The sequence below is a fragment of the Mesocricetus auratus genome, unplaced genomic scaffold (genome assembly GCF_017639785.1).
Source record: "Mesocricetus auratus isolate SY011 unplaced genomic scaffold, BCM_Maur_2.0 Super-Scaffold_100006, whole genome shotgun sequence".
In the NCBI taxonomy this organism is placed as follows: Eukaryota; Metazoa; Chordata; class Mammalia; order Rodentia; family Cricetidae; genus Mesocricetus; species Mesocricetus auratus.
Genome location: NW_024429190.1, coordinates 98,254,301 through 98,281,184, shown reverse-complemented (window position 1 = coordinate 98,281,184; position 26,884 = coordinate 98,254,301). Strand labels below are relative to the sequence as shown.

At 38.0% G+C, this 26,884-nt stretch overlaps 1 protein-coding gene across 4 annotated transcripts in view; it reads right to left on the bottom strand.

Annotated features, from left to right (window-relative positions):
* Positions 1-26,884, bottom strand: part of Mapk8 (mitogen-activated protein kinase 8) — a 55,123-nt gene that overhangs the window by 4,061 nt on the left and 24,178 nt on the right. For 2 of the 4 annotated variants that reach the window (XM_013118828.3, XM_040747719.1), the window contains exons 2-11: positions 24,892-25,017; positions 20,610-20,778; positions 18,453-18,582; positions 14,437-14,495; positions 14,201-14,339; positions 7,230-7,395; positions 4,706-4,777; positions 2,760-2,942; positions 1,471-1,595; positions 908-971 (exon numbers count right to left, since the gene is read on the bottom strand). In XM_013118828.3, the coding sequence (XP_012974282.1) occupies positions 908-971; positions 1,471-1,595; positions 2,760-2,942; positions 4,706-4,777; positions 7,230-7,395; positions 14,201-14,339; positions 14,437-14,495; positions 18,453-18,582; positions 20,610-20,731 (1,060 nt within the window). In that variant the 5' untranslated portion in view covers positions 20,732-20,778; positions 24,892-25,017. Of the gene's footprint in view, positions 1-907; positions 972-1,470; positions 1,596-2,759; positions 2,943-4,269; positions 4,342-4,705; positions 4,778-7,229; positions 7,396-14,200; positions 14,340-14,436; positions 14,496-18,452; positions 18,583-20,609; positions 20,779-24,891; positions 25,018-26,884 lie in introns of all 4 variants that reach the window. The other 2 variants (XM_013118829.3, XM_040747718.1) reach the window with 2 other exon arrangements.

Here is a 26,884-nt window from a genome sequence, read left to right as displayed (position 1 = left end):
TTGGCAGGAAAGTGGAACTGGAGAGTACCATACTAAGTCACCCTCCCTCAGAATGACAACTATTGCACATTTCCCCTATATGGAACCTGGATGTGACAATATAAATTTGTATGGCACAAAGAGGCAGATTATGGGGAGAAAAAGGACACGTGAAACGGTAATGGAGGGCATAGAAGGTAAAAGGAGATTAATATGAACAGAATGATACATACACCTGAAAATGTTATAATGAAACATGTTACTTTGGACACTAAAATAAAAAAACAAAAAGCATATTTACGTATAACCACATCCACAAAGTAGAAAAAACACTAGATCTGATGTTCACATTCTACTGGTTAGAGTGGGAATGGACTGATACTCTTGTGTCATGCGGATAGAAGCAGAAACTACAGTTTCTTTGATTAAAAAACAAAAAACAGGAAGTGACTAACACAACATTTGGTCCGGCACATCTCCTTTTCGGGCGTCTCTGTTATACTCTGATATGTGCACATAAACACATGGCAACCCAACAGACTATGTGAAGGTCACCGTCAGTGCATCTCACAAATGGAGAAACAGACTGCCCTATAGCTCACCCCTTACTTACTAGCTGCTAAACCCTGCTGTGTGGATCAAGAGAGTGACACACTCAAGATGTACAAAGACGCCAACAAACAAGTGTGTATAGAACATAACCACTGGTGATTTCAGAGAGAGGATACCCCAAACATGGCTGTAGAAACAAAAGATTCAGCACTAATGTGCCTATGACTGAGGTAGAGAATTTCAGAAATTAAGGAAGGAAACTGTCTATTTCTGTAATACAAACACACAAACAAAAACTTATTACAACAGTAACCTCCTAAACACGAGAAGTCACTAAGGGAAGCAGAAGCTGTCAGTGTCTAGACTCTGGAGTTACCTTTCCACTCTTCAATTGTGTGCTCCCGTTCATCTAACTGCTTGTCAGGGATCTTTGGTGGTGGCTGAAAGACACAAGGCAGTAACAACTGAGTCAGCTTATTGGAATTATGTACACTAATAATTACTTGAAATATCAGCCAGACTAAAGACTTACAAAAATGAATCACAAGACAAAGACTAGCTAATCATCATTAACTTTAACTTTCTAGAAAGTAGTTCTGTAAGATTGCTTTGTAAGAAATGTCTTTTTTCTTTCCTCCCAACTTTTGAAGTTGTCACACTACGCCTGTATTACAGAACTCTGCTCTTTTTTGGGTATAAAACATTAGTTCTAACTAAGGCTGCTCACACAGATGCCCTAGCTCCTCTCTCATCAACTATCAATTCAGTAGACTAAGAAACAGCGGGAGGATACCTGACCTACAGTTTTCTTCATGCACAACTAGGGAAACATTAACATCATCCATCTATCTTTTATTTAAAACGACAAGTCCTCTTTCAAACCTGGTTTTAACTACAGCTCTAAGAATGCGGTATGTTCTTCAAGCATTAACAACTTACAGCCTCTGCTTCCGAAGGGTCATACCAGACGTTGATGTATGGGTGCTGGAGAGCTTCATCTACTGAGATCCTCTTGGATGCATCTATCACTAGCATTTTGGATAACAAATCCCTTGCCTGACTGGCTGCAAAAATAATGATATTAATATACACATGTTCATGAGAGTCTCTAATTATTAACTTTAGAAAGTTGAAGTTATCTTTTATTTTTAAAAAACTATTTTTGCCAGGCATTGTGGTGCATATGCTTGTAATTGCTGAACTGTGGACACAGAGGCAGAAGGATCACAATTTCTAGGCCTGGTTCTAGTCCCAGTTTAGCAAGATCACACAGTAAATAGCTACTTCAAACTGAACCAAGACAGACCAAGCCAAACCAAATCCCGTGTTTTAAAAAAGAATGTTTTTATTATTTGTTTTTGTAAGTATCAAAAAAAAAAAAAAAAGGTTTATAGCCAGGCAATGGAGGCACACACCTTTAATCCCAGCACTGAGGGAGAGGGAGGTATAGGCAGGTGGATCTCTGTGAGTACAAGTCCAGTCTGGTCTACAGAGCTAGTTTCATGACAGCTAGGGCTACACAGAGAAATCCTGTCTTGAAAAACAAAAACAAAGCAAGTTTTATTGCATTTTTTAGTTATGTATGTTCAGAGGGAAGGGGTATGTACACGTGCACATGAATGCAGGTGCCTAGGAAGGCCAAAAGAGGGCATCAGGTCCCCTGGAGCTGGAATTACAGGTGGTTGTGAACTGCCTCACATAAGTGCTAGGAAATGAACTCAGGTTCTCTGCAACAGCAGCAAGCAATCTCTGTAGTCCTTAAAAAAAAAAAAAAAAAAAAAAAAAAAAAAAAAAAGACCAGTTCTAGGCTAGCCAGAATCTCACAAGGTAGACCAACATGGTCTCAAACTCCTGGCAATTCTTCAGTCGCAGCTTCCCAAGTGCTGGAATTATAGTTGTGAACCACCACACCTAAAGAATAGTTTTTACTACAAAACCAGGACACACACAATATTTGTAAATTTTCTTTCTTTCTTTTTTAAAGCAGGGTCTACATTTTGTTATCCTAGCTGGCCTTGAACTTAGAAATCCTCCTGCTCTGCCTCCCAATTCCAAGAATTAAAGGCAAATGCCACTATACCTAGCTAAAACACAAAAATAGCAAAAAACTTGGTATGTTCCACTAGCAGACATAATTTTGTGTTAGATCTCTTAAGAATACGACTAAGCACTCTTCCCATACATGCATACCCAAAACAGAATATGGTGAACATACTTATACAACTTACCTTTAAGCTTGTTATGCTCCGAGTCAGCTGGGAAAAGCACATCAGGGAAGAGTTTCTCAAAGCTGTATCCTGCATATTTAGGTCTGTTTTCAACGTAAGTCCTTACTGTTGGCTGTAGTTTCTTCATGAATTCAGGACAGGGTGTTCCAAGCTGTTCAATAACTTTATTCCACTGATCAATATCTATTATCAAGTAGCTAAGAAAAATACTCCATGGATCAAATATTCAACACTCTAATCTTATCCACATTAAATACGAGAAAATAAAAAAAATTTAAAACTTAAAGAATGTGGCCATCATATATTTTATGTCAAAGTCACCTTGCAAAATGCAATGATTGCAAGTGGATAAAAAAATGGTCAATAAATAAACTTAATCTTACTTATTGCATGTATGTGTGCTCGTGCACATGTGTAGGTTTTGCCATAAAACAAAGGAATAAACAAGTAAATTCAAAATAAAAATTATAACTCAAAAACTATCATTACTATACCTAAAGACTGCACAAAAATTTAATATTTAAAAATTTGCCTTTCCGCCAGTGAGAAATATTTCTATTCTGAGTTCTCTATACTAACAGAAAACACCAGTGGTGATAGACATGGTGACTTTGACAGAAGTAGCATTTTCTTTTGCCATTCTCAGGTTTGCCTATGTTTATTACATTTGTGTAACACTGAAACACATGAAAATGACACCAGTATCTCAGTATGTTGTAGACTAGGATTTCCTGGTCTTGTTCCTTCTAGTTTTTATACTCCAAAGACTAATGTCCCAAACACTCTTACAGTAACATGGTGAATACTCATTCCTCTTTTTTTTACGAGACAGGGTTTCTCTATATTGTTTTGGAGGCTGTCGGTCCAGCCTGGCCTCGAACGAACTCACAACGAACTCACAGAGATCCACTTGCCTCTGCCTCCCGAGTGCTGGGATTAAAGGCGTGTGCCACCAACGCCCGGCTATTCTCATTCCTCTTAAAACAATTATTCTACTCACTGATAGACACTTCACTGCTAACATAAATATTAAAAGTTGATGAACTAAAAGCATGAAGCCCAACAAAGGAAACTTCTTGCTGACATTCTCAGCGTGTTATGTTAGTGTAATGAGACAGGAGACACAACACACAGAACAGTAACAGAAAGATGTGTCGGGAACCAAACAAAAAGACAGACAGGAGCAACAGATAATTCCAAAATTCATGCCAACTTCAAAATAGCTATAGATTTACTCAAGTGGTAAAACGTTTTAGTGGAAGCCATAAGTTTTTATGCTAATCAACACAAAGTCATCAAGGAACTATAATCACACTTGAGCACTTTTTACAATTAACATATGCAAACAATACATGAGGAAGAGGGAAGTCTATGTCAGGTAAGAGGTGGTATTCTGGAAGAGTAATTTAATAATACTTTGTATTAGGGAGAGACAAAATACATTGCACCTGACATGGTACCATACAGTTTGACCTTTAGAAACTACGCTTTAGGCCAAAGATAAGGATACGATCTGTACCTGGGAACAAAACACCACCTTTGATCATTTCTCCCATGATGCACCCAACTGACCAAATGTCAACTGAAAACAAAATGCAATGACATTAACATAAAGATTTTGGTTAAAATAAAAAGAAAAATATATAAACACTAAAATAAAACACGCACACCATATACACTTAAAATCATGAGAAGCAATACAAAATAAAAATGGACGACAGTGAATGTGCTCTGACTACCAGCAGAGACTGTATGTCCTCTGCCAGGTGCAGCCTACAAACACTTCAGTTTCTCTGCTCAACAGATTTTTGAACTATAGCAGCCACAAACTTTACATCTATTAAAAAAACCCATATGTACAAATGTAGAATATATTCCTTTTCATTAGCAAACAGAAGGAAGTTCATCACCTAGCTAATTAATCTGCTGCAGCAGCACAAGGATACAGTCCCTTCCTGGAAAGAGGATTTTGTGGCAAACCATTTCTCCCATAATGCACCCCACAGACCATAAATCCACTATGTTTGCAGCACAAAAGAAGGAAAAGCAAAGCAAAAGGTCATTAAAATCAAAGAAGCATAACATGACTGCATTATCTAAAAAACTGCAGGACATCACTAAAAAAGGTGGTTTTAATTTCAAATAATGGAATAATTTAAAACACAAAATACTTATAAAAAACCTTTGAATCACAAAAGAAAATATGAAGAGCGGTATTTTAATTACATATCTAATTTTAAAGTGAGAGCTATGCACAGAAATTGTATAAATTAAAAAATACACATTTTATAATGGATAATGTTTATACAATATAACGCAGAGCCAGACAAACTTTATAAAAAAAGTTAAAAATGTATATGAGGTCATAAAATTATAAAAATAAGAAGCACTATTTTGAGGTTTAACTGTGCATTTTACTCTCTCTTTAAGTCAAATTTAAAAAGCACAAGCAGAAATAATCTAGCATATGAAAAACAGAATGTCTCTGAATTTAATAAAATGTTAATCTCAAGTTTTTCTCAGAAAATTTCAAACTGGATTTCACAGGCTTATTGAACTTTCTGAAAAGGCTTTATTTATATGTTCTGAATTAAAAATCAGTTATTTTCTTTGCAACTTCATTTTACATGTACATCTAACCTCTACCCCAAAAGGAACAAATGCTGAGAAAGAACAGCTTATCTGTTAAGAAACCTTGGTAAACAAAGTGTTTTTCAAGTTTTCTATTTTAAAATACCAAAGTACCTACAGATTTGTGATCTACAAAGAGTCTTGAGCAGATTACTGTATTATAAAACTTGCTACAAGGGGCTGAATTTGTTATCAGGCAGCTTAAAACAAATTATCCCAAACTTTCCAAAATAATCTGAGGTCGTGCCCCCCTGCCCCCGGTGTGTGTGTGTGTGTGTGTGTGTATGTGTGTGTGTGTGTGTGTGTGTGTGTGTGTGTGTGAGAGAGAGAGAGAGAGACAGAGAGAGAGAGAGAGAGATGAGAGAGACAGAGTGACAGCGACAGAGAGAGACAGAGACAGAGAGACAGACAGACTTAAAAGAGGACATCTGTATGTCATCCCCTGCTGGCTAATGTAGTTAAGAAGAAGCATTTGGTTTGACTGGGTTCCTGGGGGAACAGGCAGGAAAAGCAATGAGATGATCTGTGACTCTCATCTAAAAAGAGACAATATGTCAATTCTTTTTTTAAAAAATAATTTCTTATTTATTTTTATCTTATGTGCACATGTCTGTATGAGGGTGTCGAATTCCCTGAAACTGGAGTTACAGACAGTTGTCAGTAGTCATGTGAGTGCTGGGAATCTAACCCAGGACCTCTGGAAGGACAGTGAGTGCGGCTAAGCACTGAGCCATCTCTCCAGCCCCAATGTCAATTCTTGACAATCGCATCTCTAATTTCTAGTAAGGAGCTATGTCAAGACCATGTTTACAAGGATACCAACACATGGTACAATTTATGTGATAACCAAGTTTTACAGAAGAGCAATTAGCAATCTGCTTTCTGGTTACTTGAAATGTCAAGTCTCAAAACAAAACTTTAAAATCTTATGTTGAGATTAAAAAAGCAGAATATCATGTTTATTTAAATAAGTTTATATCTAAAGTAATTGTTTTTAATTAGTTCAAAAATGATAAGCAAGGAGCACCAATTTCAACAGTATCATTATATATGCATATGAATATGTATGTACGTATGTATGTACATATGCATTAAGAATCTTCAAGACTGACAATAGTTTTCTGATTCAAAGTAAAATACTGTTCTAACTTTCTCCCTAGAAACACACCACAATAAAAAGTTTAACATATCCACACATAATAATATGTTCAATTTCCTTAAGGCTGGACACAAGCTTTGATGTGACATTACTTCCCATACGAGGTTGCATTATCCATTAGTTTTTCAGAATTGAGTCTTAATATGGCTCTCAGTTTATAATGAGCGTTTTTTTTTGTTGTTGTTGTTGTTGTTTGTTTTTTTTGTTTTTTTTTTTTGAGACAGGGTTTCTCTGTGGCTTTGGAGGCTGTCCTGGAACTCGCTTTTGTAGACCAGGCTGGCCTCAAACTCACAGAGATCCACCTGTCTCTGCCTCCCAAGATAATGAGTGTTGTTATTAACCCTGACTATAGTTTTGGAATTGAGAGCAAATACAACTCATATACACTAGAATTACTACTAAGATTAATTAAAGGTATATGCTCATGTTGAAGTTACAGACAAGCAAAGGGCTTTAAGTTCTGGTTTTAGAATTCTTCGTCTAGAGTAAGACTGATGGAAAGTATTCACATTTAACATAAGACCCCATGCTTCCCCAAACATGTATGGTAAAATGGTCAGATCCTTGATATATGTTTGAAACAATGATACATGCTTAGCTCCATGCATTTCAACTTACGTATAAAAATTTATTGATAAACTAAACCAAATGAGTATTTCAAAGTGAAAGTATATGCTGACCGTTCTCCTTGTAGCCCATGCCGAGGATGACCTCTGGCGCTCTGTAGTAGCGAGTCACCACATAAGGCGTCATCATGAAACTTGTTCCTGCAGTCCTTGCCAGTCCAAAATCAAGAATCTTCAAAGTGCAGTCTGATTTGACTACTATATTACTAGGCTTCAAGTCCTTCAGGAAATAAACATTAAAATGATTGCTAAGACAGAGATACAAAGGTTTTACTACTCAACTGAGCTACATAATCTGTCAAACAGTTTAATTGTTCACTGTTTTTCACTGCAATATAACTACAGAGATTCAACACAAATAGGCAAACCCAAGAAGTCAGATTTAAGATAATTTCATTTATATGAACATAAACCCAGTATGGAAGTCAGTAAAGTTTTATTTCCTAGAAATTAGTATTAGCTAGAAATTCTTGGTCAAATAGAACAAGAGATTTGGAAAGACATCTTCAAGTTCATTTAAGAACTTTTGTGTGGGGCTGGAGAGATGGCTCAGTAGTTAACAGCACTGGCTGCTCTGACCTGGGTTCAATTCCCAGCACCTACATGTCAGCTCACAAGTGTCTATAACCCTCACAGACACACATGCAGGCAAAAGCATAAAGGAAATTAAAAATTAAATAAATAATAAAAAAACTTTTGTGCTAGGCATAGTGGCCTATCCTTTAAAACCCAATTCTTGATACCAAAGCAGAAAGACTGGATGTTTAAGATACATAGTGTACTGCTTATCTGTTTTGTTAACTTGACTAACTAACAAGCTAGAGTCATCTGGGAAGAGGGAACAACAGAGAATCTACTTCAGTAGCCTGGAGACAGCTCTGTGGGTATTCTCCTAATCAGTGATTGGTGTGAGAGGGCCCAACCTAGTGGGTGGTGCCTTCCCCGGGCAGGCAGTGCAGGTTGTTTAAGAAAACAGGTTGAGAAAACCATGGGGTTGAAAGCTAGTAAAAGCACTCCTCCAGGAAATCAGCTTCAATTACTAATTCAGGTTCCTGCCCTGACTTTCCTCAAAGATGGACTGTTACATAAGATGAAATAAACTTTTTCTTCCCCAAGTTGCTTTTGGTCAGTGTTTTATCATAGCAATAAAAAGCAAATTATGATACATTGCAATACCCTGTCTTAAAATACCAATCACAAACCACAAAAGAACTACTATGGTAAGAGTCATAAATTAGCATTTATATTCACCTGTATATTAAATTAATAGTATTAGAAATCTCATCCTAAGCTCACAATGAGCTTTATATTACTTTAAAACCACTATGAAACATTCTGCTAACAGTCACGTGATCTTGACATAATCTTGGCATATGTTATTGGAACATTCATAGTTACACATGTTTGCTTTTATGGGGAGGGAGGCTTGGGATCAATCTCAGTTCAATAGATAACTCATTCTAAAGGACCAAAATAGTGATTATCAGCCTACCCATTCCTGGCTTCCCACATAAAATCACAAGTATTTGCTCGTAAACGTTTGTCCACATGTAGCACACACTAGTTTGCTGGGGCCACTGGCTCATAAAATTGCTTTCTGCTGGGAGTGCTAAATAATGTCTTTGTGAAAAACTGCTACTTGGTTCCAGCCAAAAGGAAATCTGTGTAATCTATTAAAATGAAGGCAGTGGCATCAATACTCAAAACTTCACATTCATCATGCTTTTGCCTGTTAGCTTTAATGAACACTCATAACTACACCACAAGCACACTATCTCACATGCACACATGAAGAGCAGATACTAACACCAAAAGCAAAGACCCTCAGGACAAAGACCCCTTTAAATGTCTACATGCAGGAATTGCTCCTATGCTGTTTCTAACATGCTATCATGAATAGGCTTAGGGAACAGACTCAGGACTTTAGAAATTAAGAATACTAAGAATATAGAGTTATTACAGCAGAAGACAAAAACACCTCATTCTTGTTCTGCAAATGTAATGTTGCTAATACTTCTGGAATACAGTATATAAAACAAAGGAATGCCCACTACAAACTTTAACATCACTTTCATGTTAAAGACTACTGGCTCTTTATACTAGCTGGTTCTAGTCTAGAAAAAACTCAAAACACTTTTTGTTCTGGGATGATTATGAACAATTACATGTTTTAAAAAGAAACAGTTAAAGAAAATAAAGTGTCAAGAGTATTTAGCTCTAAGAATATTAACTAAAATTCATCTTTCTGTATCAATGTTTATCTTTTTACAGGTTCTAGAAGAGTCTGGAAAGCAAAACTTGGTCTGTTGGGGGTTACTGGCTCCACTGGAAGGAACTAGCCACATTGTAGGTAGAACTGAAAGGTAACAGGGTCATTATTTTGGATAAGTTAAATGCTACTGCAACCCAGAAAAAGGTGACAGATGATTTAGGTCATCCCTGGGCCAAGCATCATCCTTTTATATGCCTATCCTTGTTTCAGTTAATGCAACATCAAAGAATGGGATGCTCACCAGATCTGAAGAGAAACTCTGGTCGTATCCGAGTCAGCACAGTTTCTGTCCCTCTACCTTATACCATAGGAAAACTATGTCCCTGGGAAGCAAATCTGAACCTGACCCAAGGTATGGAGCAATGCCACATAGCCAACCCTGAGGATCCTGAGCAAACACTGTGCTGGTTCAAGTCATGGGCATTCTTGGCTTGTTTCTATGCACCATTCCCCATAACAAATCTGAAAGCCTTGCCGGATTCTCGGATTGACGAAATCAGTTCAGTCTGTCCAAAGAAGCCTGAAGGTGTGAAGGTAGACTCAAGAGGGCGTCAAGTAAGGCCAAGAATACAGAGCCCACCAGCTACTATGTTTTAAAAAGACATACAATCAAAAAAGTACACTGCTTTTAGTTGCTGATAGAAGCTTCACCATGACAAACAGAACTTGTGTAGTCTGTTGTCGAGAAAGTTGCTAAGCATCTTACATGGCAGGGCAGCAAGAGAGAAACTCTCTGCTCCAATGTCAGCAACAGAAGATACCTGTGCTCCTGTCTTCCATGGGGAGGAAAGTGGCAAGAGAGCTGAGCAGCCAGAGCCCACAACCTTCAGTACTTGAGATGTATCTGAGGAGGAGAGGAGGAAAGGAAGACTCCCATAGGGAGCAGCCAGGTAACGTAGACAACAGTGGACAGGCTGCACATGCAGAAATCAGATTCAAGTCCTAACGAGTGAGCACTCCCACCTCCAGAGGGAGGAACACTTACAATGTCCATTCAGCAGGGTTTCAACTGCCAACTAATCAACCACTGTATCCTTCAGTTTTCCAATCAGACTGCTGTGGCTACCTTGGCCCCACCAGATTGTTCTATGGAGGGAACTCAAGGACAGGGAAGACAGAGCCAGTTCCTATGTTTCTGGGCCCAAAGGATCAGTGTCTGAATCTGATACAGACATTAATGTGTGGACCTGTTAAGCAGGTGTGCAGGAGAGAGCAGCAGTATGTCAGCCAACCACAGGCTATGGCAGGACTGGTACTCGCCAACACGCATGAGTCTGCTCTCCGCACATTTTCCTGTTCTTTTATAACTAGGCAGGTCTGCTGATACACTGAAGACGGGTGATGTGTGTCACATCTAGGCCAGCACGTTAAGGCAGTGTATTACCAGGTAGCTCTCTTTTGCTGACACAGTGAGAACTAGTAGAGGAAGTCTTCCTCAGCATGGGTTTCTAAGAGCCTAGGACATCTGACTGCAGTCCTTGGAGGAACAGACATTTAGACTATCTCTTAAGCCAAGAAGTAGCGACAGAAAGGCAGAGTTCAAGTGAACCTAGAAAGGACGGGTGCGTGAGGGCTAGACAGAAGACTGGCCGCCACAGTTTATCACGGCAAGTTTTTGGTAGTTGCTTCAGAAAAAGACAGCAAGGGAATATCTGGCAGGAACAGACAGAATTTAGTGCCTAAGACAGTGAGCAGAGCGACCCAAGGGGTGGCTTCAATAGGCCCTGTGATGTCTGTTCAGACCCTTGGCTCACAGATACAGGCTCTTCCATTTCCCAGGAGGAATGGCTGCTGTTGGCCTTCAGAAAACTCCAGGAATGACCTGTTTTTAGCACAGAGGCTTTTTAGCACCAACTGAGGCTTTTGAAATAAATACAGTCAATGTAATTTCTCACTTTGTCCATTTTTCTTTGTTATAGATACTGACCCTAGTGGAACTTTTCAGTAAGCATCTTACATGTATAGCTCCGCCCTAGTTCCCCACATTGCCCAGCCTAAGGTACAGGTCATTACACCAACAAACCTCAGTATGTCTAGTGCTATCCCAACTTTATTATAGTAACAACATTTCTATAGCTGCACTTTATTTTTCTTAATAACTTCCAAAATGAATAAAAAATTTAAGTAACTAACTTATGATGGGACTAGCAATGCCTTGATACCAAAGTCAGGTTAAAACCACCTTCACATGAAAACGAGAAACTAAATCATTAATGAACTCAGGGGCAAAAATACCAGCAAACCATAGTATACCAGAAAGATTATATAACATGATCAATTGGGATCTATCCCAGAAAAATAAAACTGAATTCACAACACAATCTATCAATGTAGTATATCACACTAGTTGAAGGGAATCCATACATATAAATTTATACATAAAACCTTTAGCGAAGTCAACACTCTTTAATGTCAAAAATATGCCAATCCGGAATCTAAGATAAACTACAGGCCATTTTAACACCTGGCATATCCTGCTTGACATACTGCCCTATTAAGTGTGGGAGTTTGGTCAGACAGTCTAACAACACGATTTATGATAAGAGCTTTGGAACTTGCAACAGTTCCAATCTCTGGAGGAAATGCAGAGTCAATGTTGAATCTTTATGATCTTTACTTTGGCAGGAAATTCTTATGCAAGACATGAGGGCACATAACATAACAAAAATTTGATATTTAATGAAAACTGAACCTTTCACATATTAATGAGACATTATAAGCAACATGAAAACCAATCTGTGTATAAATTCTATGTGGTAAAGATTTAGTATGTGTACAGAACTGGAACACACACACACACACACCAAATCTGTAACAAAAAGGCAAACAGCTAATTAAGAAACAAGAACTTAAAAATGCATGTTTTTCAATGACAATGTGGAAATGGATAACCAACAAATGAAAAGATGTCTGACCACTGTGGTAGCTTGAAAGAGAATGGCCCCATATGCTCTTATTCGTTTTTCACTCTTTATTCTTTAGGTTTTTTGGGGGGCTGCCACCCAGTTCCCAAATAAACCACAGAGGCTTATTATTACTTATAAACACCCAGCCTTAGCTTAGCTTGTTTCTTGCCAGCTTTTCTTAACTTTAATTATCCCGTGTATCTTTGGCCTTAGGTTTTTTATCTTTATCTGTCCCTATATACCTTTTCTTTCCTTCTTACTAGCTAGGTGGCTGGCCCCTGAAGCCCTCCTCCTTCCTCTCTCGTTCCTTCTTGCTTTCTGCCCAGATTCTCCGTCTACATATTCTGTCTGCCAGCCCCACCTATGCCCCTTCTCCTGAGTCTCCACTGGCTGTTCAGCTCTTTATTAGACCAAGCAGGTGTTTTAGGCAGGCAAAGAATAACAGCTTCAGAGCTAAACAGAAACAGTATACACAAAAGCAACACATTATATAATTTAATGTTCCACAGCATAAACAAAAGTAACACACCTTAAACTAATATTCTACCACACAGGTGCATAGGCTCATGTTTGAACACCTGATTCCCTGTTTGTGAAACTGCTTGGGAAGGGTTAGGAGGTGTGGTCTTGTTGGAAGAGTTGTGTAACTGCGGGTTGCTTTGAGGTTTCCAAAGCCCATACCGTTCCAGTTAGCTCTCTCTCTGTTGCTGCCTGTAGATCATGATGCTGGTTCTCAGGTATTGTTCTAACCATGTCTGCTTGTCTGTTGCCATGCTCCCCACCATGTTAGTCATGGACTAATTCTCTAAAACTGTGAGCCCCCCGGAAACTCTCTCTTCTGTAAGTTGTCTTGGTCATGGTGTTTTGTCAGAGCAATATAAAAGCAATGAAGACAATTAATTACCCATTAGGAAAATGTTTATCAAGACCACAATAAAGTACCACTTCATACCCGATATGATGACCAAAATAAAAAGGTCAGGTACTAAATATTGGCAAAGTTGCAGGAAAACTGGAACCTTTATATATGGATTCTGGGAATGTGAAATGGTACCCAATTTGAAAAATCAGTTTGATGGTTCCTTAAAAAGTTAACACCACATGATCCAGTAATTCCATCCAGCAAAACTAAAGAACAAAGATTGAAGAAATACTTGTACATGAATTTTCATAGCAAAAGACTATTTAACTGAAAGGAAATAACATATATTATTCGTGGAATACAACATACGAAGCATTAGTCATTCACAAAAAGGAAAAGACATACTAATATATGCTACAGCACAGACACCGCAAACATATTCAGTCAAAGAAGCCTGACATAAAAGTAATATATTATAGAATCACATCTGTATGAAATATCTAGGACAGGTAAATCCATAAATACTGAATTGCTAGGGTGTGAGGAGAGGCAGAAATGAAAAGTAACAGTTTAAGAGATGTAGTTTTTATTTTAGAGGGTGATGAAAATTTTTAGAATTTGATATAGGTAGTGGTTGTACAACTGTAAATGGACTAAATGTCACTGAGTCATATACTTCAAAATTGTTTGTAATGTGAATTTCACTTCAATGATTTAAAAGGAAAACATCATTGTGGGCTGGAGGAATGATGGCTCAATAGTTCAGAGCACTTGCCGCTCTTTCAGAGTTAGGACTAAGGCTTAGTTCCCAGCACTCACATGGCAGCTCACAACTGTAACTCCAGTTTCAGTAGAAGAAACACCCTCTTCTGGCCTCTGCAGGCATTGCATGCATGCGGTACACTTAAATACATGCAAGCAAAATACTTACACAAAATAAAAAAAAAATCCTTAGAAAAGAACATGGTGATATTTTTCTACTAACCCGGTGAATAATTCCAGCAGAGTGAAGGTGCTTGATTCCACACAGCATTTGATAGAGAAGGTAGGACATTCTTTCATGATCTAACTCCATCTGAATCACTTGGCAAAGATTTGCATCCATGAGCTCCATGACTATGTAACTTCATGGGTAGAAAAAGATGACAGCTAAAGTGTATAGTAACAATCTATGGGTACGTACTAGCAAAATATTAACAGCATTTTAACTACCACACTTACACATCTTGAAATTCTTCTAGGGATTTCTGTGGTGTGAAAACATTCAAAAGGCCAATTATCTGTGGCAAAAGCAAAGAAATAAAAACATTAGAAACTACTTCCTGATGCTTCATTTGGGAACTGCAAATACATGTGTTACAATAATTCAATATCAGTTTAAAATCATTCCAGTTTTATACACAAAGCACAACATATACTTATCAAAATTTCATTGCTAGGAATTTGAGAAGAGAAAAAGAACAACCAGGAGGCACAGAAGATCTTTGTAGCAAATAAAAATGATACTATAAAGGTAGAAATGTACATAAATACCATACAGGTTCTCTTATACTAAGTGACCTGTAAGGGCTGAGAGTATGGTTTAGCAGTCATGTTTACTTAGCATGCAGAGACCCTAGGTGCATTTCCTAGCACCAAAAAGAAAAAAACAACAAAGTGCAATCTAGTGTAAATTATGGACTTTGGGTGATACATTAATGCAGGGTATTGGTAACGACAAATGTACTACTCAGATGGTGGACACTGATTTTGGGGTATACATACAAGGGCAATGGATACGTGCACTTATATCCTTCTCTCACATTTACGGACACATTATGTAGGTATTTATATAAAGCAAGTGCTTGATGGGTGTTCATAAATAGAAAATGCTATGTGAAACCCTGAAGGGCCCTTACTGTCCATGCCATTCCTACGTTCAGCACACCGTAACAGAGTCCATTCTCATGACAAGTTCATCCCAGACCACACTGGATCCTTGTTAGAAAGAACTGGCTGATGTGTTTTCATAGGCCAGTGTGCAACAATGCACCTGACTTACATTTTTAAATGTTTGCTGGCAATTTAGGACATAATCTTCATGGGACCATAATGGATGCCACTCATGCATGCACTAAGCTCTGCTTACAGAAGGCATCTGCCAATAAATATTCAGAAAACATTAAACCAGAAAGGGTAAAAAGAGGGAATAACTGGCTGGAGAGATGGCTCAATAGTCAAGAGCACTGGATGCTCTTCCAGAGGCCCTGGGTTCAATTTCCAGCACCTATAAGGTAGCTCACACCTGCCTGTACTTCAGTTCCAGGGGAGTGACACCCTTACACAGATATACATGCAGGCAAAACACCAATGAATATAAAATAAATCCTTAAAAAATTTTGCCTGGTGGTAGTGATGCATGCCTTTAATTCCAACATCCCGTCTGTAGGCAGAGGCAGGTGGAGCTCTGTGAGTTTGATGTCAGCCTGGTCTACAGGACAGCCAAGGTCAGACACATAAACAGAAACAAAAATGGGGTTAATGAATGCTTAGAGCTGCTAGGTGTGGGAGATAGGGGGACAGCTAAAGGACATCGGGTTTCTTTCTGGTTATATATATATTAGTGAACATATTAAACTACTCCATGGTATACTTCACGTTGGTGAACTGAACAGCATTTGAACTGTATTTTACTGAGCTTGTGTAAGGTAAATGAAAACACAGCTGCCTTATTTTTCAAGAAAGCAAATAAATTATTTTAGTCAGATTAGATAGGCAAAAGTCAAACAAGGACTGACTAGTGGATGGGATATGGCTAGATACCAAAGAACTAATAATTACCACAACCAAGTAAAAACTTACTGAAAAACACCACTTTCCTCTATGAACAAAACAACAAAGAATAACAGTAACAGAGGAGTAATGTAACTAGATATAGTAATACAAAGATTTCAAAGAGGTATTTGTGAAAATGTCTCTAATAACATGCATGTGAACACAAAGAATTAGGGGAAACTGAGTAATTCTGATAGTTACACATGTCAATTTCTACAATATGGTTAACGGTTTCAGCTATTATTAAAACAATCTGAGCAATTCTTGGAAGCAAAGCTGAACAACAGAAAGTACTATACTTAATTCTCCCAAATCAACAGAATGCGAAGTGACTTGCTGTGAGACCTTTGGCAATTACTTGTCAGCCAGTGTGAGTCAGTGGTTCAGTATCTGCAGTGGAGAGACAAGCCTACCAATAGTAGAGGAATCCATCAGACACTGGTGTGCTAAGTGTCTCATCGGAGCAACCACATTAAAAGATTATAAAAACCTTGAAAACATTAGGGAAACATTATTTCAATATGATCTATGCAGAACAGCAAAGTGCTGAAAAGATAAAACGTTATAAAAATCCATCATACCCCAGAGGTGGCAGAGTGGAGTTGCCATTCATGGTTTTCACCATATTAATTTTATATTCATTCAATGAACCAACTATGTTAGGCACCCAGTCTGGGCCACTTTAGAAGGCTAAGCATGTAAGACAAACTTCCCATACTCTCCATTTAGCAGACGGAGCATCTTTGTTGGTGGGGAAGGAGTATTTGAATTCAACAGAGAAAAACTGAAAGATTTGAAACTAGGTCCAGAGAGTGGAAGGGGCATGGGCAGCTCTAGTACAGGGAGGGCCGCAAGCAGAGCTCTGACGAGCACCACGTCTGGCTCCCACTGGCAGTAAGAAGCTACAATTTCTTCCTTGATAATGACCACATTTCCTCTGCCAGTCCCTTTCCCATAATGCAGCAGTCACCCCATCTTTAAGAGCTAAAGTCGAGCTCCCCAGCCTTCTCAGTTCACTGAAGCGCAGAGAGATCTTCCTCCAGATACCAGCACGTACTGTCTGCTCTTTACTATCTGACAGTTAAATTATTACTGCTTCATGGAATTTAACTCCATCATGTTTCACTGCCTTCAAAACTACACATGAACTTCCCAAACAATAAGTCTAGTCCCTAACATCTATACCTTTCACACTGGTAATTCATCTGTAACTTGAATATACAAAGGTTCTATTTGTGGCTAGCTCTCAAAATGTGATGAATTGTATTTTCTACACCAGAAAGTATGGAACTCATATTTTATAAATTACTTTGGAAAATATGTCACTGGCCAGCACTTTCAGTTTAGTGGTTCATAAACTGTCCTTTCTGCAATTCTCTCTTAGTTTATGTCCTCTCAGTTTGGAAACTGTCCCATTAAGATAATCACAAATGAAACAGTATGCTTAATGAAAACTTAAAAACATCTAACTGGGGCTGGAGAGATGGCTCAGCAGTTAAGAGCACTGGCTGCTCTTCCAGAGGTCCAGAGTTCAATTCCCAGAAACCACATAGTGGCTCAGAAACCATCTATTGGGGATCTGTTGCCCTCTTTTGTCATGCAAAACAAACAAAACCTGTTCATTTGAACCACTGACTCACGCTGTCTGACAAGTAATTGCCAAAGGTCTCACAGCAAGTCGCATCGCATTCTGTTGAAAACTTTAGAAATATTCTCTGTAAGTATTTCCAAAATTTGTGTTCAACTATTACTATCAGTGTTTATCTAAGTAAAAGTATTGATACCACTTAAAAGAAGTCAGAATTGGGTACAGAAATGTATCTTGAATTTTGTGTTAAGTTCCAATGTCCAACTACAATGGGAATGTACATCTCTGTACAGTTTTCTGAAATGCCAGCTCTACATGGAACAAAAAAAAACTAAGATTAGAAAAATTCTGAATAAAATGGTTTTTTTAAAACAAAATATTTATTTATTTACATATATGAGTGACTTGTCTCCATGCACAGCAGAAGAGGGCAATGGATCCCATTACAGATGGTTGTGAGCAACCATATGGTTGCTGGGAATTGAACTCAGACCTCTGGAAGAGCAGTCAGTGCTCTTAACTGCTGAGCCATTTCTGCAGCCCAAAAAAATTATTCTCAAACATATTTCCTTAAAATTCTTTCTATAAATTAAATGCCAGGAAACTATCCAATCTAAATTTCACAACTCATTTGTTTTTTCCTTTTGGTATTACTTACTAATGGGGATAAGGGGCAGGGGTGGAAGGAAGATCAGTCTGTAGATTTTAAATAATGTTTCAATCTGGAGTGATTTAAATCTCCTAATATTAAAAATTAAAAAGCCTTTGACAGGCATGTATTCATGAATAAATCTTGATTTAATTTATACTGAAGAAACATGAAATATTCACTTACATTTTTGTGATTAACACATTTCATAAGAACTAGTTCTCGGTAGGCTCGCTTAGCATGAGTCTGATTCTGAAATGGCCGGCTAAGCTTCTTGATTGCAACATTTCTTTCAAGAATGGCATCATAAGCTGCACTGTAATAAGAAATTAAGAAAAAAAAAGTCAGGCACAAAGCTCTAAAATCAAACTTATGGAGCAATCACATAGACTCCCTCCTTACTTTCTCCAAGACTATGTGTCACTCAAGGTCACTTAGCACAGGTGGGCACTAGAGCATACGCTCTTTTTGTCTCTTTAAATTGCATTTTTAAAATGTATCCATTTTGTATGTATATGTTTAGGGGTGGGTAAAGGGTGTCATGTGGAAAACAGAAGACAAACTTGTATGGATCCCTGGAGATTGAACTCAGGCAGTCAGGCTTAGTAGATGGTTCCTTTCTTTACCCGTGCACGGAGCCACTGATACACAAATTCCCAGTATTAGTCTGAATGACTCCTTTACCTTGCACCTCTATCGAGAAAGAAAGGCCACGTGATCATGACTTCTACTTAAAATATTTACTGAAGAATTTTGGGGCTGGAGAGATGATGACTCAGTAGTTAAAGAACACTAGCTGCTCTCCCAAAGGACCCAGGTTTGACTCCCAGCACCCATGTAGCAGATCACAAACATCTATAAGTCTAGTTCCAGGAATCCAATGCCCTCTTCTGGCCTCCATAGGTATACACAAATAGCACACAGATATATATGTAGGCAACACATACCGCCATCTCTCTCCCCTCTCTCTGTATGTATGTATGAATGTATGTATACATGTATGTATGTAAAAATTTTTACAATGTATTTACTGAAGAATACCATAGTGTTTTAATTCTTTAGGACACAAGACAGCGAGTACAGAAAGGAAATTACACTAGAGACGTATACAAAAGACTAAAAATCCTGTAGCATTTTGTTTTGGAGGAGGAACTAAAAACTCAAGGCATTGATAAATATGAACACTAGATCTGAGGACCTGAGAGAAGAATAAAAACCAGTGTTTCCATTATATAATTCTGTCAGATTTTAATATTTTACCATAATTGTTATGATTTTTTAAAAAAGAGGAACCTATTAAGGTAAAGACTTCCCTTTCTGTTCTCAGAGGTAAGCTTTTATCTTTTCTACATATGTACTCGATCTTAAGTATATGGAACTGCGTTGCATATTTTACATTACAGAGAAATAATACGATATGGTGTATTTTTCGTATATTGCTTTAATACTCAGGTCTATACTTTAGATGGTATTCAGGTGACACATAACAGCTCCAATTCATTTTAAATGTTGCATAGTATTTTGCTGTTTGACAGTATCACAATTTTTTATTCTCCTGCTGACAGACACGATGCTGTTTCAACTTTTGCTATTAGAAATAATGCTTCAAAGAACAGCCTTATGTACACGGATTTGTGGACATATGTAAGAGTTTTTCTATAACCTTATAAACATGCTGGATCATAAACACTCCCAATTTCTTCTTTAACAGACTTTTAAACACATTTTGTTTAAGTAGTAATAAAGATGTAATTATGCTTGGGTATGGCTCAGCATTTCCCCAAACACTAGATTATAATGCTAGCTTAGTGATTCTGAATTCAGCTTTTAAAGAATTCTGTTCATCTATGAAACCTGAACCTTTTTGTACAAGTAAGATTGTAAAACAACTTTAAAGATGTGTAAGTTTTGAAACACAGTTGAGACGTATTAGCTGACTTTATTCCCCAGTATGAAGATCTATGAAACTTCTGTTTCACCACAGACTGAAAGGGAAGATTAAGTAAGGCATCTCACTAGTCAGGAATGGGAACAGATGCACTTATGGAATGAACAAGTCTGCCACTTCCTTTTTCCTGATAGAAGTATACGTCTCTATATGACTTCAGCCAAGTAAGTATTTAATCACAGTTCATATTTCAAGATAGCACTTTTGGTTAATAGTTACAGTTTAGGGATAATAAAAAAGACCAGTAATCCTTGAGAAAAAATTACTACATTATAGCTTTTGTTTATACAGCTTTTTTTGAGTAAACTTGACTACTTACCAAAAGATTTATATTACAAAGAGGAGATAGGGCGGCAGTTAAAGACTGTTTGCCTTACTTTGAAATAAAAACTTACCACACTATTCCTTGAGCTCCTGAGCCTATAGGCTTTAAATTCTGGTATCGTTTTAGGACTGTAAATGTAGAATCTCCAATCTCTACACTATAAAAATTGTTGTCCCGCTTGCTTCTGCTCATGATGAAAAGCAATTAGTTTAATGGCTTCATCCAAATATTCACCGAGGCTACAAAATAAAAGAAAATGTGATATAAGAAAATGAGTTTGTGTAGTACTAACATCTAAGTCCTTATTCTATTCACCATAGGAACAAAGACTGCTAGGCCATCCTCATTAAGAAGAGTGCATCACAAAATAATACCACCACAGAGGACTGCTCAGCACATGTTACATGTAAGTAAATATTGATTGGTTCTTCAAAAACATTTTTATTATGTTGAACTCTTTCTCTGATCTTTAAGTCACTGGAACAAAAAACAAACAAACAAAAAACCAAACGAAACCAAAAGGGGGCTAGTCAGTAAAGAGCTTGCCACATAAATATAAGGACTTGAGTTTGAGCCTCAGCGCACACATAGAAAGCTGGGTTAAGTGGAACACCAGGTTCAGTGTTGGGAAGATGGGCATAGGAGGATACCCAGGCTCACTGGCCATCAAGCTTAACTGAGTCAGTAAGCCCCATACCCCGGCAGGATGATGTCTCAAAATACAGTGGCTAGCTCCTGAGGAACACCTGGGGGTGACCTCTGACCTCCACAAACACATTACTCCCCATACACACAAAAGAACAAAAGTAAGCAAATAACTATAATTAAACTTGTCCTAGAAATCATTTCTACAATCAGTCACACAGTAAATTATTAGCACACAGTGCACCTGTTTAACAAGGGTCTTTTTATGGTGATATATCCTTTAACACCCAACAGCGACATCTGGTACAACTACAAGGGTTGTTGGATAAGAAGCAGGACAGAAAACATAAGATCAGGAACCCTTGGGACAGTCATCAAGAATATTAATATTCAGTGGCCTGCAGGGTACACTTTTTAATCTCGCCTTAGTTTTTTCATAAAATTGATCAAATCTCACAAGCAAGCAGTCTTACTTCTATTTTACCCTTCCTTTAAAAGTACTTAAGAGGATCTGATAGCGTAATACTGCCTTCATAAATTCTATTTCCCAATTTTGTTTCCAGACCTGACAAAAGAAGGCCAGACAAGTCTCCTGCCTGGCATACTTTTATTTGGCTTCCTAAAAATATTGTAAACTACTGATTTTTTTCTCATTCCTCTCTGTTCCTATACTTTGTAGCCGTGTTTTTCACAGGCCTTCAAATAGGATTTCCTTGAGGGCTGTCTTGGTCCTATCTCGTTATGCACCCCCAGGGCAATTTCATCTACCTACAGAGCTTCAGTTACTACCAAAAAGTCAAAAGTTTCAAATATCTGTTTACTATTAAGTCTTCTACTCCAGACGCACACATGGGAGGGTCTACCAGAAAACTCAGATGTCTCAAAGCTACTTCAAATTACATGTACAAAAATAACCATTTCCCTCAACTCCCACAAAATCTGTTTCTCCTGTGTTCTTTCAGGTCAGAAACTGCCTTCATCACCTCTGTAGTAATCAAGTCAGGAACACAGTACATTATTCCTGACTCTGCACACTCCCACATCCAACCTATGCAGTTCTAGAGACTCAAACGTTATCGACCACAAACCCATTTTCCTCTTACTCAACATTCTAACTCAGGCCAACATTACCTAGTGCCTGGATTACTGTACTTTCCTTAAGGGGCCCCCTGACTCTTCTCTGTGCTCCCCATTCTTCAATGACTCGGTAAAGTTCTTACTGAGAAGTCTACCCATCATACAACTTACTCCATGTCTTAACTATGAAAGGATATGGCTTTGTAGCAGTAACTGTTAATGCTATATGGTACTCTCCCCTCCTAGTCATGGCTGCGTGGCCCAACAGTAGAAATGATTTAAGAAGCCACTCAGAGTCTCTCCAGAAGATCCAGTGATGTGAGGAAAACTGGTGAGGAGTTTGGTTAGTTTTATAGTTAGGGAAGCAGAGCAGCCAATACACACAAAGAATATGGAAGCACACAAAAGAGACAAGGAAACCAGCATGCCAGGTAGCAACTGTTTAATTAAGGACCATGCCTGGCTCCAAACCTCTGACAGGTCCAAGGGCATCCCCTGCCTTTACATACGTTAAGCTTCTCTGAGTCATTCTCTCTGCCCTCTGCTCAAGTTTCTACTTTGAATTACAACCTTCTTACATTTCAGGTTGTTAGCCCAGCCTTTAACAGCTGAGCCATTTATCCAGACTAAAACCTTCTTACTAAACTAATTCTTCTAAGATGCGTTTGATCTAGAACCTTTCTTGCTTCAAGTCGAACCGTAGCTCCTTCTGTCTAAGCCTTCCTCAGGAATCCCAGGCTCTGGATGCTTGGCCCCTCTCTTCTAAGCCGCTCCTCCCTCTTCAATTCTAAGACCCAGCAGCCACAATGAGCCTGTCTCAGCTCTAGAACAACACGGGTCAGCTCTGCTTTGTTTCATCAAGCAGTCAGTGCACACTCCCAGGGTACACATGGCTGTCCTCCATGATGACACATGTACTACTCTTGAGTCTGAGTGTCTGTTCAGGCAGAGTATTTTTTGTTCAAAGTTGTGTTCCTGGAATTACAGAGCAGACACTCAAGATATTTGAATAAATTAATCTAATATTGTGTGCTTTATTCTAATTGGGTAAGTTGCCTTTTCTGCTTCCATAGATACTGCCCTACTACAAGCCTATCTCTCCTCTAAGCCAGTTCAATGATTTTTTTAATGTTCTGTGCCTATTTTTGCTCCATTCATATCCATCAGTAGGTACTGACTTCAAGAGGTATTAGTTCTTTCCCTGCTCAAAATAATGACTCTACAACATTGAACTACTTTTATTTCTTGAATACCAAACTTCTCTGTCTTTATGCTTCTGGTCTTCTTATGTGAAATGTACTCTCTTTAACTGTGCAAATGTAAGCCATTGTATAAGGTCAGAAAACAATGCCTTTTTGCTGAATTAGGTATAGGACTCAGGACAATCAATAGCTTTTAAATTGTATTAAAAGTTATCTTATATATCTGACTGAACTTTTAAAGTATTTATTGTATCTTCCCAACCCCCGGAATGCACACATGAGCACAGATGCCCCTGCAGAATCCAGAAGGTATTAGATGCCCTGGAGCTGGAAATGGTTGTGTGAATCATCTGACAAGGGTTCTGGGAATCAACTTCTGGTCCTCTGGAAAACAGTACATACTCTTAACTCTCCATCTTATCTCTCCAGCCTCTAACTGAATCTTGTTTTGTCAACCAAGAAAAGTCAAGTTTTTTGGTTCTGTAAAAATAAAACATGTAGTACTAGAGAGATAGCTTAGCAGTTAAGACTGTATACTGCTTTTCCAAAGTCCCAGACCTGGTTCCCAGCACCCACATCAGGTGACTCACTGCTGGCTGTAACTCCAGCTCCAAGGAATCTAGTGCTCTCTCTTGGACTCCAAGGGGGACCTTAGTTACACATGCAAAGGCACTCCCCCCCCATAATTCAAAAATAAGATATATAAAATATGTAGGGAAAATATAAATAAAGCAACTAAGTTCTTAGTGCTTTCAAATATTTTTCATAATAGCCATGGCTAACAGAATAGATTTTTCATATTACAAATGTTCTATTATCAAGGATTGATGCTACATTCTGGTTAGTAATTTGAAAAATTGGTATATATACATAAATCAACATTACTTATTTATTTATGCACTTATTTTTTTATTTATTTAATGTATATATGTAGGGGTGTCCACAGTACAGAGACAACCATAATGTCTGTGCATGTATAGAATCATTTCTCTCCTTTTACCCGGTGGGTTCTGAGGATTGACCTCAGGCATCAGCTTGAGGGCAAACACACTTACCAATCGAGCCATCTCATATGTTATTACTTACTTATATAAATAAGTCAGGCAAAAATAGGGAACAGCTTAGTAACCTGGGATGTTCTGGCCTGAACTACTTTTAAATCAGCATGCAATAAGGCAAAACTATGTCCTCAAGTGAACTTTGAGGGAGAATCCCCTAGTTACTATCACATTCCATTCACCTAATTGGTTGTGCGCATGACTAAAATCAGTTGCACTATGAGCAGAGGAAAAATGATTATGCAACCTAATCTATAAATCAAAACAGAGAACAAAGTTCACTACACCCCAGGTCACCAAACAGCTCCTTCGGAGCCCTGGAAGAGGAAGCCCTGAAAAATAACATGGGCCCCTGAGTATTTTTACTCACATGGCTGCTGCTTCCTTGTAGTGTGTTCTGGTATTTTCTACTGCTTTGTTTTAAATAAAGTTTCCATAGTACTTTTGCAGATCTGTGTGGGCTTTGCTTCAATTCCTCGAAAAAGAGACCAATAACCTAGAAACACAAGACCCTTACCATTGGTAACATCATTTACTCACAGGGCTGTATTTTAAGATATATAGGTAACTATGAAATCCCAATCAATACTAAAATTTCCTTTGTCAGACATACCTCAGATAGTTCTTGGGCCACACCTTCTAATTAGTCAGTTAAAAATTTTAAGTTCAGAAAACAAAAATGAAATTTAGTGACTGTTGGGGAAGTCCTGTGTATATGTCAATAAAGCACTGTCTGGCCAATAGGAATCTAGATAGGTGGGGCTAGGAATCCAGGAGGATTCTGGGAAGGAGAAACACGAGAGAGTTCGAGATGTAACGCCATGGGGTAGGAGCCCGGAACTATTCTCCGGTAAGAGACATACTTAGATGAACAATTATGGGGTAATTACTTAAGTCAGAGCTAGCCAGTAAGAAACAAGCAAGGCCAACAGCTTCATAATTAATACAGCCTCCTGTGTGTTTATTTGGGGACTACAATGCGGCAGAGCCCAGGCGGCTGGCGGGGGATAAACCAAATCGGCAAGCAAGGAAAAAGCTTCTCTTAACAAGTGACTATTTAATTATTGCGGATTCCAAGAAACCAAGTTTTGCTGTTTGCTGGTTTACAAGGAGGCTGCCATTAACCTACAATAAACATACTTAATATCCAGTTTTAGAAACTACACCTAGGGTGAAACTTTACTTTGAACCTTCATGGCAGTGTTTTCCAAACTGAGTCCCATGGTGGAGCACAACTATATATTGTAACCCTGCAATATAAAACTCAGAAGTGACTATGCAATTAACATTTAGATTAAGTTGATTCAATAATCTAATTACCGTGCCACAGCTGTAAACCATTAAACATGCTCATGACTTGACAGATGGCAGCTCCTTTCTTATAGCTAAACATTTTTGGGTTACAAAAGATTCCAGTACTAAGATGTTGGGAAATCAGCAGACAAAATAATTTGCCAAAGATTCTTTATTGACAAAAAATACTCTCATGTTTCCTCCAAAAGATGGAATAGGAAATCTCCTTAACATTATCTTAGTTAACACGAATTATCAAAATCTGGGAATTTTCATGCAAGGCAACATGGTACAAATTTGCCAATACTTGATAATTCATAGAAGGAATAAAAATCTCAGTATACAGTCAATATGTAAGATCATTTATAAGATGTCAAGAGGGATGTAAATTTACTCAGTCATGGGAGGATGACATCTTAGCATAAAGTTGTATCAGTGGTTCAGTCAGAAGTTATAATTATTTTTCTATGAATATATAGGATACAACAACTCCAAAAATTGTTAAAACGGCATAGCAATTTAACAGCAAAAAGAACCAAATACTGCCAAGCTAGAAAAACGATTCTATACATGCACAAACATTAACTACTTCTTTTATAACATTTATAACTGTTGTTTTTTCAATTGTTTCCTTAAGAATTTTCTATTGTACACACTTTTCTATTTTACACCTAAAAGGACTCAAAGATAAATCAGGAAACTGTTATAAAGGCAGATAAAGCCAAGGCATGGGGTCCGAAGCTGTAATTTCAGCATTGTAGAGGTAGAGGCAGGAGGATCACATGTTCAAGTTCAGTCTGGTCAACACAAAGAGTTACAGACCACTTTGTGCTGCAATATCAAGACCCCATTTCACCACCTCAAAAAGAGAAACTGTTATCTAGTTCTAGCACTTAATACATGTGTAGTTCAGGCTAGCCTCACACTCACAATTCTCCTAATTCCACCTTGTAAGTGCTAGGAATACAGAAGAACACTACCATGTCTGCTCCAAATCAGTTGTTAAAATATAAAATCTTCTAAGAATGTAATGCACTGTCTTATGATTTGATGAACAATTGTTGGCAAAT